The sequence below is a fragment of the Enhydra lutris genome, unplaced genomic scaffold (genome assembly GCF_002288905.1).
Source record: "Enhydra lutris kenyoni isolate GAN:26980312 unplaced genomic scaffold, ASM228890v2 scaffoldscaffold61, whole genome shotgun sequence".
In the NCBI taxonomy this organism is placed as follows: Eukaryota; Metazoa; Chordata; class Mammalia; order Carnivora; family Mustelidae; genus Enhydra; species Enhydra lutris.
In genome coordinates, this window is record NW_019154145.1 from 447281 (window position 1) to 463154 (window position 15874).

The 15874-nt window shown below is 49.8% G+C and overlaps 1 protein-coding gene across 1 annotated transcript in view; it reads right to left on the minus strand.

Moving 5' to 3' along the window:
- The window catches only part of LOC111158609 (disco interacting protein 2 homolog C), a 189282-nt gene that overhangs the window by 147325 nt on the left and 26083 nt on the right, over positions 1-15874 (minus strand). Inside the window, exon 3 of the mRNA XM_022520749.1 lies at positions 1899-2024. Coding sequence (XP_022376457.1) covers positions 1899-1971 — 73 coding nt within the window. The 5' untranslated portion in view covers positions 1972-2024. The remainder of the gene's footprint in view (positions 1-1898; positions 2025-15874) is intronic.

Consider the following 15874-nt stretch of genomic DNA (forward strand, 5'->3'; position numbering starts at 1 on the left):
AAAACACCAAAAAAAAAAAAAAAAAAAAAAAAAAAAAAAAAAAAAAATCCAAACGATCTGAGTAAAAGCCGGCAGAGGACCTCAACAGACCTTTTCCAGAGAAGACATCCAGACAGCCAACAGACACGAGCGGAGATGCTCAACGTCACTCATCCTCAGGCAAATACAATCAAAATTATGCATCACTTCCACGTCTGTCAGAATGACTGGTACCAAAAAGACAAGTACAAGGGTTGGGAAGGAGGTGGGGAAAGGGGAAACCTTCTTGCACTGTTGGGGGGAGTGCAAATGGTGCATCCCTTCTGGAAAACAGTATGAAGTTTCCTCAGAAAGCTAAAAACAGAGCTACCCCGTGACCCAGCAATTCTGCTTCTGGGTATTTGTCAGAAGAAAATGAAAACACTAACTCAAAAAGACGTAAGCTCCCCCGTGTCTTCTGTAGCGTTATTTACCATAAGCAAGACACAGAAACCGCCCAAGTGTCCACGGGCGGATGACTGGATGAAGACGAGGGGTGCAGATTCACAATGGCATGTTACTCAGCCACGTGCTATGACCTGGAGGGACCCTGAGGGCATTATGCAGAGTGAAATAAGTCACAGAAGGACAAATAGTGTATGTTTTCACTCACGTATGGAATCTAGAAAAAGCAAAACAAATGAACAAACAAAAACCAGAAAGGGGCCCAAATATGGAGACCAAACTGGTGGATACCGGAGGGGAAGTGGGCGGGAGGGACAGAACAGGTGACAGGGACTGAGTGGCACAAACTTCCGGGTATAAAACCGGTTGAGTCCAGTGACACAAAGCGCAGTGTGGGGATCACAGTGGACAGTCTGCGCCGATGTCGAACGCCGACACGGTGACCACACGTATCACAGGGAGCGGAAACGCTGAGTCACTGTGTTGTGTGCATCTTGGAGTTGAGGTGCTTCTGCTGGTCTCACTGCCTGCAGACACTCAGGACTAAACGTCAAAATACTCCAAAAAGTGTCGTATACGCTCTTCTGTTCTTACTGTGCAAGGTGACTTAGGTCTGCGGAAAGGCAGAGTAGCAGCAGCACCACGAATAACACTGGAACCCAACTCACAGACAAAACACCAAATAAATTAGGCTCAATCCTTCACGTTTTCTAAAGGTACTGGATACTATAACTTTGTGCTTCGGTTTTGAAGACCATCAAAGGAAGACTGCAATGATTTGGGTAAAGCGAAGCAGAGAGCCTGGGTAATTACCAAGCACTTAGTTGGGGTCGTCAGCAGGCCTGCGGACCAAACCGGCCCTCTGCCGGTCCTTGTGAATAAAGTTTTATCGGCACACAGCCACAGCCACTCACGGACATGTTGCCTGTGGCTGCTGTCACACGACCACAGCAGAAGTGAGCAGCTGTGACAGACATGGCACCGTCCAGAAACCAAAGGACCACCTGACACTGCAGGAAAATGGTGAGGACCCCAGGCTGAGGTAAATGCACACATTTTCCGCTCCCTTTGGTTTCTCACTATAACGTCATGACATATTTGTATGCGAAGGAACTGGGAATACGTACAGACCGATCGAGGCAGAAGAGCAGCCCAACCTCAGTTATAGCTGTGGAGGCACAAACTCCCCTCCGGCTGCGTGAGGCATTAAGGAGAGTCTCACACAACGTCAACGGGCTGTATCGTTGATGAATCTCCATGAAAAGATTCAAACACAGATGGCACAGACACAGCCATCACATTCATCTTCCCTCCAAGCTGGGCTGAGGGTGTACATGCCAGCCTGCCGGCTCACGACGTCGGAGTCAGAGCGCCCTCCGTCCCACAGCTACAAAGCCGGGGACCCGCCGAGCGAGGGGAGCGATTCCGAGGCCCGCGCGTCACGTCGGGAAGCAGACAGCGGGCCCGCCGCTCACCTGGGGGCGTGTAGGCGTCCATCGAGGTCTGCACCACCAAGGACCTGCGCTTGGAAGGCATGGGCACCGCCATCTTCCTCTCCTTGTGCTTGGCCAGCGCCGCCTGCACGGCTTCCGTGTGGACGTCTGAAAGACAAGGACAGCTTGGTCAGCCCGTTGTTCAGGGACATCCCGAAGGCCCCCGTCCTTTTCTCCCCTTCGGTCTGGTCCTTGAAACAGCCGATCCTCCTGCGGAAACTGTCACAGACACACGGGTGGGGAAGGAAGGAAACACCCCGAAAGCTACAGACACGACAACCAAATTCATTCAGACTCAATTATTCCACTTTCTTACCCTAGAGCCCGTAAAGAGAATCACATACTGGCCGCAAAGTGCCGTCTGACTTTTCCTCCCTTAGCTGGCCTGTGGGAATCTCCTCAGAGGCCGCCCCCGTCAAACCTCGTGATCCCGTCCACGTTCGGCCGCGCGGCCGTGTGGCGCCTCACAGGCTGCAGCAACGATTTCCACGGACGACACCAGGCTCTCAGGGGCCGGTCGCTGTGTTTGGCCTTTTGAGTATATGAACCCACTGGACTCCGCACAAATCCTTACTGAACGCCGCCCCTGTAAGCGCCCTCGGGGCGGGACACGTGGAGGACCGGGCGGACAGGAGCCGTGTGTCATGCAGCTGATTTCCTAACGGCTAAGGACACCCAAAAGGCAGTCATCTGGGGCAGGAGGCTACCGTGCGGGGAGGCCAGGGAGAGCCGTGTCGGTGTGAGATGTGACCAATGCGAATAAACAGGCTGTCAACGTGCTCCCCGGGCACAGACGAAGTGCGGCTCCGGGTGTGGAAGGTGAGTCAGCAGCAGAGAGGACACCGCCCTGGGGACGGACACGCCAGGACGAGGGCTTCTGAGGGGTCTAGGCAGCCTGGCTCCCGCGTCACGTCTGACAGGGAGGCCGAAGTCAGGCGCTTGGGCTCCACATACTCGGCCCCACGAGGCCAGAGACCACCGAGGAGGCAGCCCCGGTACTTCCCGGACAAGGAAGTGCAGGCGGGAGGCCGTCCCAGGCATTCACATGCCAAGTGGCACTGCAGGGTGTGAGCCCAGCCATGAACCCGTCCAGGGTCCACACCCTCCACCGCCAAACACACCACGCCCCGGCGATTCCTAGGAAATCTCCCGCGGGCTAGCGTCTCAGAACCAAGGCTACCCCACCACTCCCCGGCCCCTGCAGCCCGCACCTCCTCTTGGAGGAAGTGTGAAAAGACCCCGTGGAAAGAAGAGCTACGAAGCGGGTCAGCACTCATCCACAGGTCAGAAGAGTGTAAAATGTCCGTGCGGCGAACCGCTCAGGTCTTCAGGACAACTACAAATTTTAGCACGTGGAGATGGGCCCACAGGACCACCGCCCCTGCCGATGCACAGCACACGTCCAACAACCCACGTTCCCGTGTGTCCTTCCAGCGCACCCCACCCCGAGTAAACGCCGCCGTCGGGTGTTCTGACCAGCGGTCCTCAGCTCTTGCCCCTCACACAAACAGAATCGCAGACGTCAGAGGACCTACAGATTCGACGTGATCGTGGTCGTGCTGGATCCGTTCGCCCACATGGCTGCGTGTCTCAGCACATCGTACGGTTTGACCGGCGTGACCTAATGCAACCTATGAATGTATCGTAACTCGTTCATACGTCTCCGCTTGTCGGATGTTTGCGTGACGTGCTGTTCTGGGCCATCACGAAACACCTGCAGCAAAGACGCACACATGTGTTTATGGGGCACTGTCATCCCTCTTCACTAAATGTCTAGAGAGATGTCATTGCTGGGCCCTCGGCAAGTGCAGGTTTTAATTTTAAAGAAATCACCAAACTGCTCGCCAGCAATTACGGTAGTTCCCATCTCCATCCGCCGTGCAGGAGACTCCTTACCAACACCTGGTACTCTCGGGCTTTCCACAGCAGACGCCATCACGTCTGGGGAGGGGACTCTGACGGGGGGTGTCGGTTTGCATTCACCCGATGGCCGAGGCCGAGCTCCTGCCACAGGCCTGCCGGACTCGAGTGCGCTTCTGTTGTCAAGTGACTGTTCAGTTTAGTCCAGCCTTTGAACTGTCTTTTCATGGCGATTCACAGTAGTTCTTTACATATCACAGGTACAAGTTGTTTCTAGGTGTATGTTTTGAAAATATTTACCCTGAATCTGTGGCTCACCTTCTCACCCTTACTCGTATACCACAGGAGAAAATTTTAATTTTCATGAGATTCACTCTAATCAGTGATTTTTGACTGCTATGAAATCTTTCCCTACCCCAAGGTCCAATAGATATTCAAGTTTCTTCTGGAGGCATTCGTTTTTTAGCATGATGTACTCAAGGTCCATCTACGTTGTGGCATGTGTCAGAATTCCGTTAAGGCTGAGTTCTGTCCTACTGTATGGCTAGAACATGTCTCCTTTACTGATTCAACCGTCAATAAATATTTAAGTCGTGTCCACCTCCTGGCTATTGTGAATATGCTGTCATAAACATTTATGTGTAAATTACCCATTTGAGTTCCTGCTTTTGATTCGTTCAAATAGATACTGAAAACTGGGATTTCTCGGGCTTCCAGGGAGGATGGCGGAGTAGAGCGGTTCCAACTGTGAACACACCCAGATAACAGCCACATCAGGGTAACTCACCCAGAACGAACCCCTAAGACCAGCAGAACAAGCTCTCCACAGTCGATCGTAGATCAGTAGGAGGAGGGACAGAGACCCACCCTGGAACCAAAATAGCACCATGAGACTAACCACGAACAGGAGGGAGGCCACGCCTGTAGAGAAGGGAGAGGAACAGACCCCACACCAGCCAGCCCTGACGTAGGGGAGCCTGCACTGGGAAGACAAGGCCCCACAACACTGGGCTTTGAAAATCAGTGGGGTTGGGCTTTGTGAGTTTTTACAATCAGTGGGGCTTAACTCAAGGCACTTTAAACTCAGCTTACCTCTGGAAGAGCCTGCGGGCACTACAAGCAGTCCCTGTGCCCAAAAGGACAGCCAAGCAAACACCCCACTGAGACAGCTCAGAGATAGCGGTGCGGAAACCTCCTCAGGGTATTCATTTACTAACCACAGATCGGGCCCAGGAGGGGCAGAGACCTTCAGGAGAATTCTTCAAGAACACAAGAACTGGCAGGCACCGTTCCTCTCCCTGGCCCCGGTCCAGATGCCTGGACACCTACAGGAACCAGCATCTACACAGGCTGCCTCACGTGCTGACGGTCCACCACACCCTACCCCCGCTCTCCTCCAGACTCGTTCCACCCAACCTGCCCCACTCTGCAGGCAGCCCTCCGAGGGGGCTCCAGTCCCCATCCGGGTCTAACACCCAAAGCCCTGCCATCACGTTATCCTGTGGCTCCGCCCCATCCAACAGCCCACCTGACAGGAGTCCGCCCAGAGCGGCGCCTCCCTCATCTCACTCCACAAGCAAGCCCATAGGGACCAGCACCACGCCAAAGGGACAAAGGACAAAGGGACTCCTGCCAAGGAGAGAGGGGAAGATCACCACGCACACCATGCCAATGGCAGCCCCAGCAGTGGGCCCCACCCGGCAGCAAAAGCCTCGTGGGGGCAGCAGAAAGAACAGAGCCCCGGTATTCGGCTACGGCAACCTCCACAGTCAAAGCGGGGTCCACTGTCTGGCCCGACTGCGGGCCCAGCTCCGGTGAAAGCCCCTTAGGGGCCGGGGCAAGGAGAGCACCATGTAGTCTGGTGTGACCGCAGCCCAGGACACGGCTAAGAGGAGGCATCAGGTCTGACTCAGGGCATCCGAGACTGGCCCCTTCCAGTGGAGGGACCCAGCGCTGCCTCCAACAGGCAAATACAGTCACTGCAGGCGACTGGGAGGCACATGCAGCTTAAGTACCTCAGGGCGCAAACAACACCCGCAGGAGAGGGCCAGGGTGCACGGTCTGGTGGGCAGGGACACAGTCCAGCACCTCGAGCACAGGCCTCTTCAGAGGCCACTGCTTTCAAGATGAGGAGACACACCTGACTTCCCTGACAAAGGAAAACAGACCTGGCGATTGAGACAAAATGAAACAGAGGAGTATGTCCCAGATGAAAAAACAGGGTAAATTCAGAGCAAGAGAGTTCAATGAAGTGGAGATAAGTAATACGCCTGCTACAGAATTCGAAGTCATGATCATGAAGATTTTCACCTGACTTGAGAAAGGAGTGGAGGACTCGGTGAGACCAAAAAAAAGAAAGAGAAAATATAAAAATGAACTAATCACAGAAGAACTCAATAACTGAAAGTAGAAACACACCAGATGGAATAAATAGCAGAGTAGAGGAAGCAGAAGAACAGAGCAGTGAGCTAGAAGACAGAGTACTGGAGGCAACCAGGCTGAAAAGCAAAAGAAAAATGAATAAAAAATGAGACTAGATAAGGGAACTCAGCAAAACCATCAAGCATAATAACATTTGCATTACAGGAATCCTTCAAGGAGGAGAGAAAAGAATTTTAAAAGCAACAAGAGAAAACAGTTACATACAAGAGAAGCCCCATAAGGCTATTAGCTGATTTTTCAGCAGAAACTCTGCAGGCCAAAAGGGAATGGCATGATATATTCAAAGTGCTAAAAGGAAAAAAATCTGCAGCCAAGAATATTCTATCCAGCAAGATTATCATTCAGAAGACACAAAAAGAAGATAAAGAATTTCCCAGACAAATAAAAGGTAAAGAAGCTTATCCCCCCAAACCAGCCATATAAAAAGTGTTAAAGGGAATTCTCTGGAATGTTAAAAACCATAACCAGAAGTAAGAAAATTAACCAAGGAAAAAACTTCACAGATGCATACAGACACGATAAAAGTAGTAGATTAATCACTTATAAAACCAGTATGGAGGTTAAAGCACAAAAGCAGGAAAATCAAATATGTCTATAAAATACGTCAGTCAAAGAATCAAGGGATTCACAAAAGGATATAAAGTACGACATCACATTCATAAAACATGGTGGGCAGTAAAGACTTAGTGCTTCTAGAATGGGTTCAAATTTAAGCAACCATCAACTTAACGCAGACTGCTATATGCACAGGATGTTATGTATAAACCTGATGGTAACTATAAATCAAAAACTGCTAATAGATACACAAAAAAACAAAAAGAAAGGAATCCAAGCATATCACTCACACACACACACACACACAAAGTCAAACAACAAGACAGGAGAGAAAAAGGAAAAGGATCAAAGAAGAACCATAAGCCCAACTGTAAAACAAGCAACAAAATGATAATGGTACATACTTCTCTGTAATTGCTTCGACTGTCAATGAGCTAACTGGTTATCAATCAAAATAGAGCATGACGGAATGGATAAGAAAACAAGACCCACATCATGCCGCCTACAAGGGGTCACCTCAGACCTAAAGACTATGGATCAAAAGTGAAGGCTGGAGAAACATTTCTGCAAATGCAAGTGAAAAGAAAGCTGAGGTAACAATACTTCAACAAAACAGACCTTAAAAATAAAAAAGGCTATAACAATTGAAAAGAGAAGAACACTACGTGCTCATAAAGGCAACAGTCAACAAAGACACAACAAATGTGACTACACGCCCAACACGGGAGTGCCCAGACACATAAAGCATCTATGAACAAACAAATGAAGAAATGACTGTCTTACAACAGGAGTAGGGGACTTTAAGATCCCGTCTTACCTCAGTAAGTGGGTCACCAAAGGGAAAATCAACAAGGAAACAGTGGCTTTGAATGACACACTGGAGCAGCTGGAATTAACAGATATGCTCAGAACATTCCATCCCAAACCAGCAGAATATACATTCCTTTCAAGTGCACGTGGAGCATTCTCCACATGACATCACATGGTAGGCCAAAAAAGTCTCAAAATATTCAAAGATTGAAGTGCTTCCTATCACATGTCTTTTCTCACAAAAGGACACAAACAAATGGATATTTTAAAAAATGCTACTAAACAATGAATAGGTCAATCAAGACATTGAAGAGGAAATAAAAAAATACATGGAGACAAAGGAAAATGAAAGCACAATGGCTCAAATTCTCTGGGATGCCACAGAAGCTGTTCTAAGAGGGAAAATTATAATAATACAGGACTACGTAAAGAAGCAAGAAATATCTCAAATAAACAACCTAACCTTATACCTAAAGGAGCTAGAAAAAGAACAAACAAACCCTAAAAGCCAAGAGAAGGAAGGAAATAATAAAGTATAGAGAAGAAATAAATGAAACAGAGACTAAGAGAATGATAGAACAGATCAATGAAACCAGGAGCTGGTTCTTTGAAAAGATCAAAAAAACTGACAAACCTTTAGCCAGAATAATTAAAAAGAGAGAGGAACAAGACAAAATCAGTAATGAAGGAGGAGAAATAACAACCAACACCAAAGAAATACAAAGGGTTGTGAGAGAATATCTTAAAAATCATACACCAACAAACTGGATAACCTAGACTAGAGAGGTTCCTAGAAACAAATAATCTCCTGGAACTGAGTAAGGAAGAAGCAGAGAAGTTTGAACAGACCCATTACTAGCAATGAAACTGAATCAGTAATCAAAAATCTCCCAAAAAACAAAATCCAGGACAAATGGCTTCAAAAGTGAATCCTAACATTTAAAGAAGAATGCTTATTCTTCTCAAAGTATTCCCAAAAACGAAAGAAGGAAAACGTCCAAACTCATTCTAGGAAGCCAGCATTACCCTGATACCAGACAAAATATACTACAGAAAGGGAAAACTATCGGCCAATATCTCTGATGAACACAGATGCAAAAATCCTCCACAAAATACTAGCAAACTAAATCCAACAATACATTAAAAAAATCATCCACCATGATCAAGTGAGATTTATTCCCAGGATGCAAGGGTGGTTCAATATTCACCACACGGGCTACATCGTGCATCAGCAAGACAAAGAATAGAGGCCACATGTCACCTCAACAGATGCAGAAAAAGCACTCGATCAAGTACCACATCCACTTAGGACAGAACCAACAAAGTAGGTTTAAGGGAAACATCTCCACATAATAAAAGCCATATATGAAAAACCCACAGCTAACATCATACTCAATGGGGAAAAACTAAGCTTTTCCCTTGGTCGGGAACACGACAGCGATGTCCACTCCCAGCACTTTTATTCAACACAGCACTGGAATCCGTAGCCACGGCAATCAGACAAGACAAGAAAATTAAGCCATCCAACCTGGTACGGAAGAAGGGAAACTTTCAGTATATAGAGATGACACAACACTACCTCCAGAAAACCACAGGCCCCCCCAAAACCTGCAAGAACTTACAGATGATTGTAGTAAGGTCAGAGGATACAGAATCAATATGCGGAAATGTGTTGCACATCCATACACTAATAATGAAGGTGCAAAAAGAAATTAAGAAAACGAGCCTGTTTGTAGATGCACCAAAAATAACAAAATACCCAAAAATAAACTTAAGGAGGTAAAAGACCCGTACACTGAAAACTATAAAACAAGGAAACTGAAGATGACCCAACCAAAATGAAAGACAGTCCATGCTCGCGGATGGGGAGAACAAATCTCTCAGCAGGGTGCGCCACAGGTATGGGTCTGTCTGCGCTCTACTCGCCATGTTGTCTCTTCTGCTTCCTGGCAGAATGTGTAACAATGTTCTAAGTTCTTTCCTCCACACAGAAGAGAATTCACCAGGGAAACCATCTGGGCCAGAATTCTCTTTAAGGGAAGATGCTTGGTAATTAATTCTATTTCTTTGCTACATAAAATACTATTCAAAATTTCTCTATCTTTTGTTGGTTTTGTTGTGTTTTTCAAGAACTTTATCCATTTTGCCATGTGACCCTTGTGAAAGTCCCTGGTATCGATTTTTTGTGATATTCTTATCTTCCTTTGCACACCGACTTGTAATGTAACATGAACTTACCCATTTCTGATATTCCTTATATTTTTGTCCTTTTTCCTTGATCTTGCTGGAAACAATCTATTCTTCTTCTTCTACTTCATTGCTTTTTGCTATTAATTTATTATTTCTTTCCTTCTTCTTATTTTGGCTTAATTTTCAATTTCTAACCCGAAGGTGGAAACCCAGATCACTGATTTTAACCTTTCTTCCTTTCTGACATAGGCATTTACAGGGGTATAGTTCCCTCTATACATTGCTTTAGTTCCTGTCCCCAAATTTTGATACTTGGTATCTTAAGATCTTTTTAAAAAATTTTATTTATTTACTTCGCAGAGAGAGAGAGAGAGAGAGCATGAGAGAAAGAAGACAAGCAGGGGAGCAGCAGAGGGAGAGGGAGAAGCAGATTCCCCGCTGAGCCCAACGGCCCAAGGCGGAGCTCAATCCCAGGACCCCGGGCTCGTGGCCTGATCTTAACCAATCAAGACCTGAGCTTAACTGGCTGAGCACCCCCAGTGCCCTCGGTTTTTAGCTTCTGTTTCCCCTTTCCTTTCTACCCTTGGCTTAATCAAGTTTTTCTTTAGTGTCCCTCTTAGTTCCCTTATTGCATCATTAGCCATATCGTCACACATTGTGTTTAATGGCTGGCATAGGAATTGCAACATTTTTTAAAAAGGTTTTATTTATTTATTCATGAGAGACAGGGAGGGAGGCAGAGGGAGAAGCTGGCTCCCCGTGGAGCCTGACATAGGACTAGATCCCAGGACCCTGGGATCATGACCTGAGCCGAAGACAGATGCTTGACCGACTGAGCCACCCAGGCTCCCATGAACTGTAACATGTTTCCTTAACACAGTCTACTTAGGGTTAATATTGGGCCATTTGGTGAAACAAAACAGCACAAAACACTTGCCACAGAATTCCACTGATCTCCATCTTTTGTACTGTTTTCGTCATATATTTTACAATGGCATCTAAAACTACCACCACAAAACGTAATTTTTCCTTTACCTCTTTCCCTGACATTTCTCACAAAACTAGACACTAAATCCTAGAATTTGTACGGAACTGCAAACAATGGTGGGCAGCCAACGCAATGCTGAGAAAGAATAACCCTGGAGGCTTCATGGTCCCAGATTTCAAACGACACCACAAAGCTAGTCATGAAAGCAGTATGTCAGCATGAAAACAGGTACCTGCATCAGTGGAAGAGAAGAGAGAGCCAGAAGCAAACCCTCTACTACGCGGTCATTAGTCTACAACAACAGAGGCAAGAGAAAGCAACAGGGAAAAGACAGCCTTTTCGAGAAATGGCGCTGGGGAAACTGGACGGCCACGTGCAGAAGAATGAAACCGGACCACTGACTCACACCATACCCAAAATCAGCTAAAATGTATTAAAGACTTGCACGTAAGACCTGAAACCAGTAAAATCCTAAAAGAAAACATAGGCACTAAGCTCCCTACGCAACATGTTTTGGATCCGTCTCCTCAGGCAAAGGCAACAAAAGACTCCATCAAACTGGAAGGACTTTGCAAAGCAAATAACCACTTCAATGAAATTTAGAAAAAAAACTGCTATCTCCATTCTTTTATATGAATTCCAGCTATGGGTCTTTCCTTTTAGGCTGAGATGCTATGAGGTCCTACGTATCTCGTGCCTGAGAGCCTAGCATCCCAGCTCAGGGTGGCTGGACGCCCCTGTCTGTTCCGACAGCCTGGCCAGAGAGCCTGGATGTCAGCGGCCGCAGGTCCTGTGTGGACTGCAGAATCTGCCCTTGGCAACAGCACTGCCGACCACTCTCCGCGGTTCAGTTCCTGGCGTCAGGGGCAGAGTCCTTGTCCCTCTGGCCGCGTTCAGTCTCCAGCACCTCCCAAAGCGCAGCACCCACAACAGCAAACACGGGGGACGGGGGAGGGCTCTGGGTCTTGGCAGGGGTGTCTGACCAACCCACCGCCCACCGCCGACCTGAAAACACCCCCCTTCGTTGAAACACATGCTCTGGGCGTCACTGACTCTCGTGCTGACACTTTTTAACTCATCACTTCGATGATGCTGCACATTGCTGTTGCCTTTAATGTGATCGGCTCTGTCCTGGTTTCAAGATTTTCTCTTCATATAATTACAGTTCTTGTATTTACAGTCATTTTACTTTTTTTTTTTTTTTTTTTTTTTAAAGATTTCATTTATTTGACAGAGAGAGATCACAAGTGGGCAGAGAGGCAGGCAGAGGCAGAGAGAGAGGAGGAAGCAGGCTCCCCACAGAGCGGAGAGCCTGATGCGGGACTCGATCCCAGGACCCTGAGATCATGACCCGAGCCGAAGGCAGAGGCTTAAGCACTGAGCCACCCAGGTGCCCCCACAGTCATTTTACTTTTTAACAACTGAACGAACCACACCAAAACACGAACAGTAGTCAGGGGCGCCTGGGTGGCTCTGACTCTGGATTCCGGCTCAGGTCATGACCTCGTGGGTCGTGGGGTGGAGCCCCACGTCAGCTCTGTGCCCAGCAGGCAGTCCGCTTGACAGACTCTCCCCCTGTCCCTTCCCCCAACCCCACTTCTGTGCTCCTTGTCTCTCTTAAAAAAAAATAAATCTTTAAAAAAACCGGTCATTTCAGAATAATGAGATTATACAGTATTGATTTTTGTTCACTCTTCTTGGTATCTGCTAAGGTTTTTGCCTTGGGGATAAATTACTTTAGCAATCCAATAAAAATCCTGTTTTAACATAAAATGATCCACTTAGTAAAGACCAATAACAAAGGTACATTTTAAAATTGTGTATTTTTTCCCATAAAAGACGTTTTAAAAACTGCTAGTACTACACGCAAGTCTGTCGAATTTTGTCACAAAACTGAGAGAAAAGAGAAGTGGACTATTTCCAGTCACACAGAGACCAGCAGGCCCAGCCGGGCGCAGGCCCCAGAATGGAAGCAAGAGTTTAGCTACAGCTGACCGTGAGTCAGAAATAAACGTTTGCTGTAACTCATGAGGCTGTTACTTACTTACAGCCAAACTGAACAACACGTACCATTTACTTATTTTCAAAAGGCAACCCTGTGTTCTCCGTTACAGACAAAACAACGGTGACAAACATTTAAAAATACGTATCAGGATGCCCGGAAGATTCCAGCACATGACACACGGGACAGCAACGCTCAGTAAACTGGCAGGACGGCCCCTCTGCAAACGGCACTCCGGCGTCATCCCCCGGCCCTGTGGAGCGGAGCTGACTGTCTAAAGGAACCGAGGCCAAGAGGAGACAGAGATGAAGGCCCCTGAGCTGATGTCGCGCTCTGGCACAGGTCCTGTAATGGCCCCAAACAGGGTTCCCAGCCCCCGCCCTGATCAGTAAAACGTGACTTCCTGGTGTTAGGACGTCGCAGGGTTCAATCCCCCCTCCTTGCATACCCCCTAGTATCCTAGCCTAGTACCTAGAATGCTGAACAGCCACCACCCCCCTCCCAGAGTGACCAGATCTGTTTGGAAAAACGTCTTGAAATACGGTGATCTGTGGGGGACAGAAAGACCCGCATCCCCGTGCATCTCCCCTCCCCGGCGCTGGGAGCACTCTGTGCTTGGGGCGAGGAAGAGAACCACCAACGTAACCCCAGGCACAACTTCTGCACGTCTCCCAGCCTGCAGGCAAGGGGCAGCGGGGAGGAGAGTGGCCAGAGGGCAAGGGACAAATCCTCCTTCTTCACAGGCCAGTGCCAATGAGTGCCCCAGGGAAGGCCTGGCACTGCTCAGGGCCCTGGACACAGGGATGGGGCAAACTGGGAACACAGGAAATGGGAGTTTTTTTTAGTTTTGTGAGCTCTGGTAGGACTGGTCTGGGTTTTTGGCTAAGAACTGTGAACAGCCAGGAGACCGCGAACGCGCAGGGTCAAGAGCTGGGGAGGGCGGACTTGGCAGGGTTGCAGCAGAGCGGCAGGGTGCGGACGCTGTCGGAGCCCGGCGTGGGGCACTAGGAAGCCCCGGAGCAGACGGGGAGCCTCGTGGGGGGGTTTCCCGCAAAACCATCCAAGGGGATGCGTCCAAGGGGGCAAGTGCCCAGGAACCCGCAGGAAAACCACCTCCAGGAAACACCCCCACAGCCACTACAAACGCGGCTGGCGAAGGAAAGGCGTGCGAGGGCCCAGACCCACTCTTCCCCGAGAAGGCCAGGCAGGGCGCACGCAGAGCTGCCAACGGTCCATTCGGCACGTCCAGAAACACTGAGCGAAATGAAGCAAAGCTCCTCCTCCGTCCTGACTCTGCTTCCTCGGTTCGGGTTCCCTTCCAGGTTTCCTGCTCACGTCCACAAAGGGTCCTTCCATCGAGGGCAGGGCAGCCGTGAATGCACGGGTCGCTCGTGCTGGCACAGCACGCGGCACGTCTCGTGTTAGGCCGGCGCGGGTAAGCGCGTCCAGCAGAGCTTGCTAACGCACTGTCTCCTCGTAGAACTGTCGACGTTCCTGACCAGCTCCACCTGCCACAAACGCCTCTTCCCAGGGTCACCTCTGAGGACGCGGACTCGGCCCATGAGCTCCGCTCCCTGCTTCCATCCAGAGGGAAGGCAGACCTGGCTGTGGCTTCTCATAGTTTCTCCACCTGCTGTCTCCTCAAAGAAAGTTCCAAGTTTTTCTTTCCCGTTAGTGCCACGAGTGGACATCCTGCCTTCTGGGCAGCAGGCCACAGCAACTGGGGAAACAGAAGCTGTCCCCATGCTTCTGGGGACCCGACTGAACACCAATGTGGGAGCCAGGCTCTGGGATCAGAGTCCCGGCTTTGTGACTTACTGGTTGTGAAATACGTGGCAAGTTATGTAATCCCCGCTCCGATCCCATGTAAAATGGAAAAAATTATAGTTAATGAGACAATTACGTAGGACACAAGACATGAAGCAGGCCCCAGCTGCCCGTCCCGTGGCAGACACTCGTTAAGGACGGTCACTGTGATCGATGTTGTCAAACAGCAGCCTTGGCACAACAGGCATGTGATAACAGAAAAGGTCCAAAGGAGCCCGACTGTTGTCGGTTCCACCTCGTCCCGGTGCAGGGGCGGCTAGAGTCCTCGAAGCAACACCATCACGATGCTCACGTTTCCGCGAGGCACACGCCCGCCCTGCCTGTGGCCTGAGGACCCAGGACCTGCTTCCCCTGCAGCCCCCAGGCTGCCCCCCGAAGGCCGTAGGTCTGTTCTCCAACAAAAGAGAAAAGTCCCTTCCCCAAGACCCAGTGAGGCCCCGGGACAGGAAGATCCCAATAACCAACTGACCAGAAAACTGCACTTCCCCTTGGTTTCCCTCAGCAGCGGGCGCATTCAGTCCCTGGAAGAAACCTGCATCTCGCGGCGCAACAAAGCACCGGGGCACTCAGCGATCAAACACAAATGATGGGAACAGGTTCACCCTCAGAGGAAGGGCGCGTCTGTGCACATCTGTGGGTCTGAATCCTAAGAAAAATGGACGAGTGCCCCCTTCACTTCATGCTGATGTCAAACCCCTCCACCCACCCCACCCCACGGCTGTGGAGTCCTCTGCTCCCCCCCCACCCCGCCCCGCGCCTTGACACAGATGCAGGCGCTGAAGGGACAGCCGTCTGACTTCAGACCAACAGTGAACTGACCCAAGACAGAGTGTCTGCAAGGACGCTCGCTGGTGTCACAACAGCGGGACATGAGAGACCGTGGTTCTGGAGCCAGACGGCCTGGTCTACAACCCAGCTCCTCTAGTGGGCTCGAGCACGCTACTGAACCCGTCTGTGCCTTGGGTTCACCAGGTGGAAACAAGGAAAAGGGAGCAGCCCCATGCACAGGGGTGGCTCTGGGACTGGAGGAGGAGTCAGGACCCTGGGGGCAGAGCCTGGCCCCCAGTAGCAGACACAGGCCCCGCACGCATCCCCATCCCCGCACCCATCCCCATGCCCGCACCCACCCCCATGCCCGCACCCGCATCCCCATCAGCATCCCTGCACCTGCATCCCCGTCCCCACACCTGCATCCCCGTCCCCGCACCTGCATCCCCGTCCCCGCACCTGCATCCCTGTCCCCGCACCTGCATCCCCATCCCACACCCGCATCCCCATCAGCAT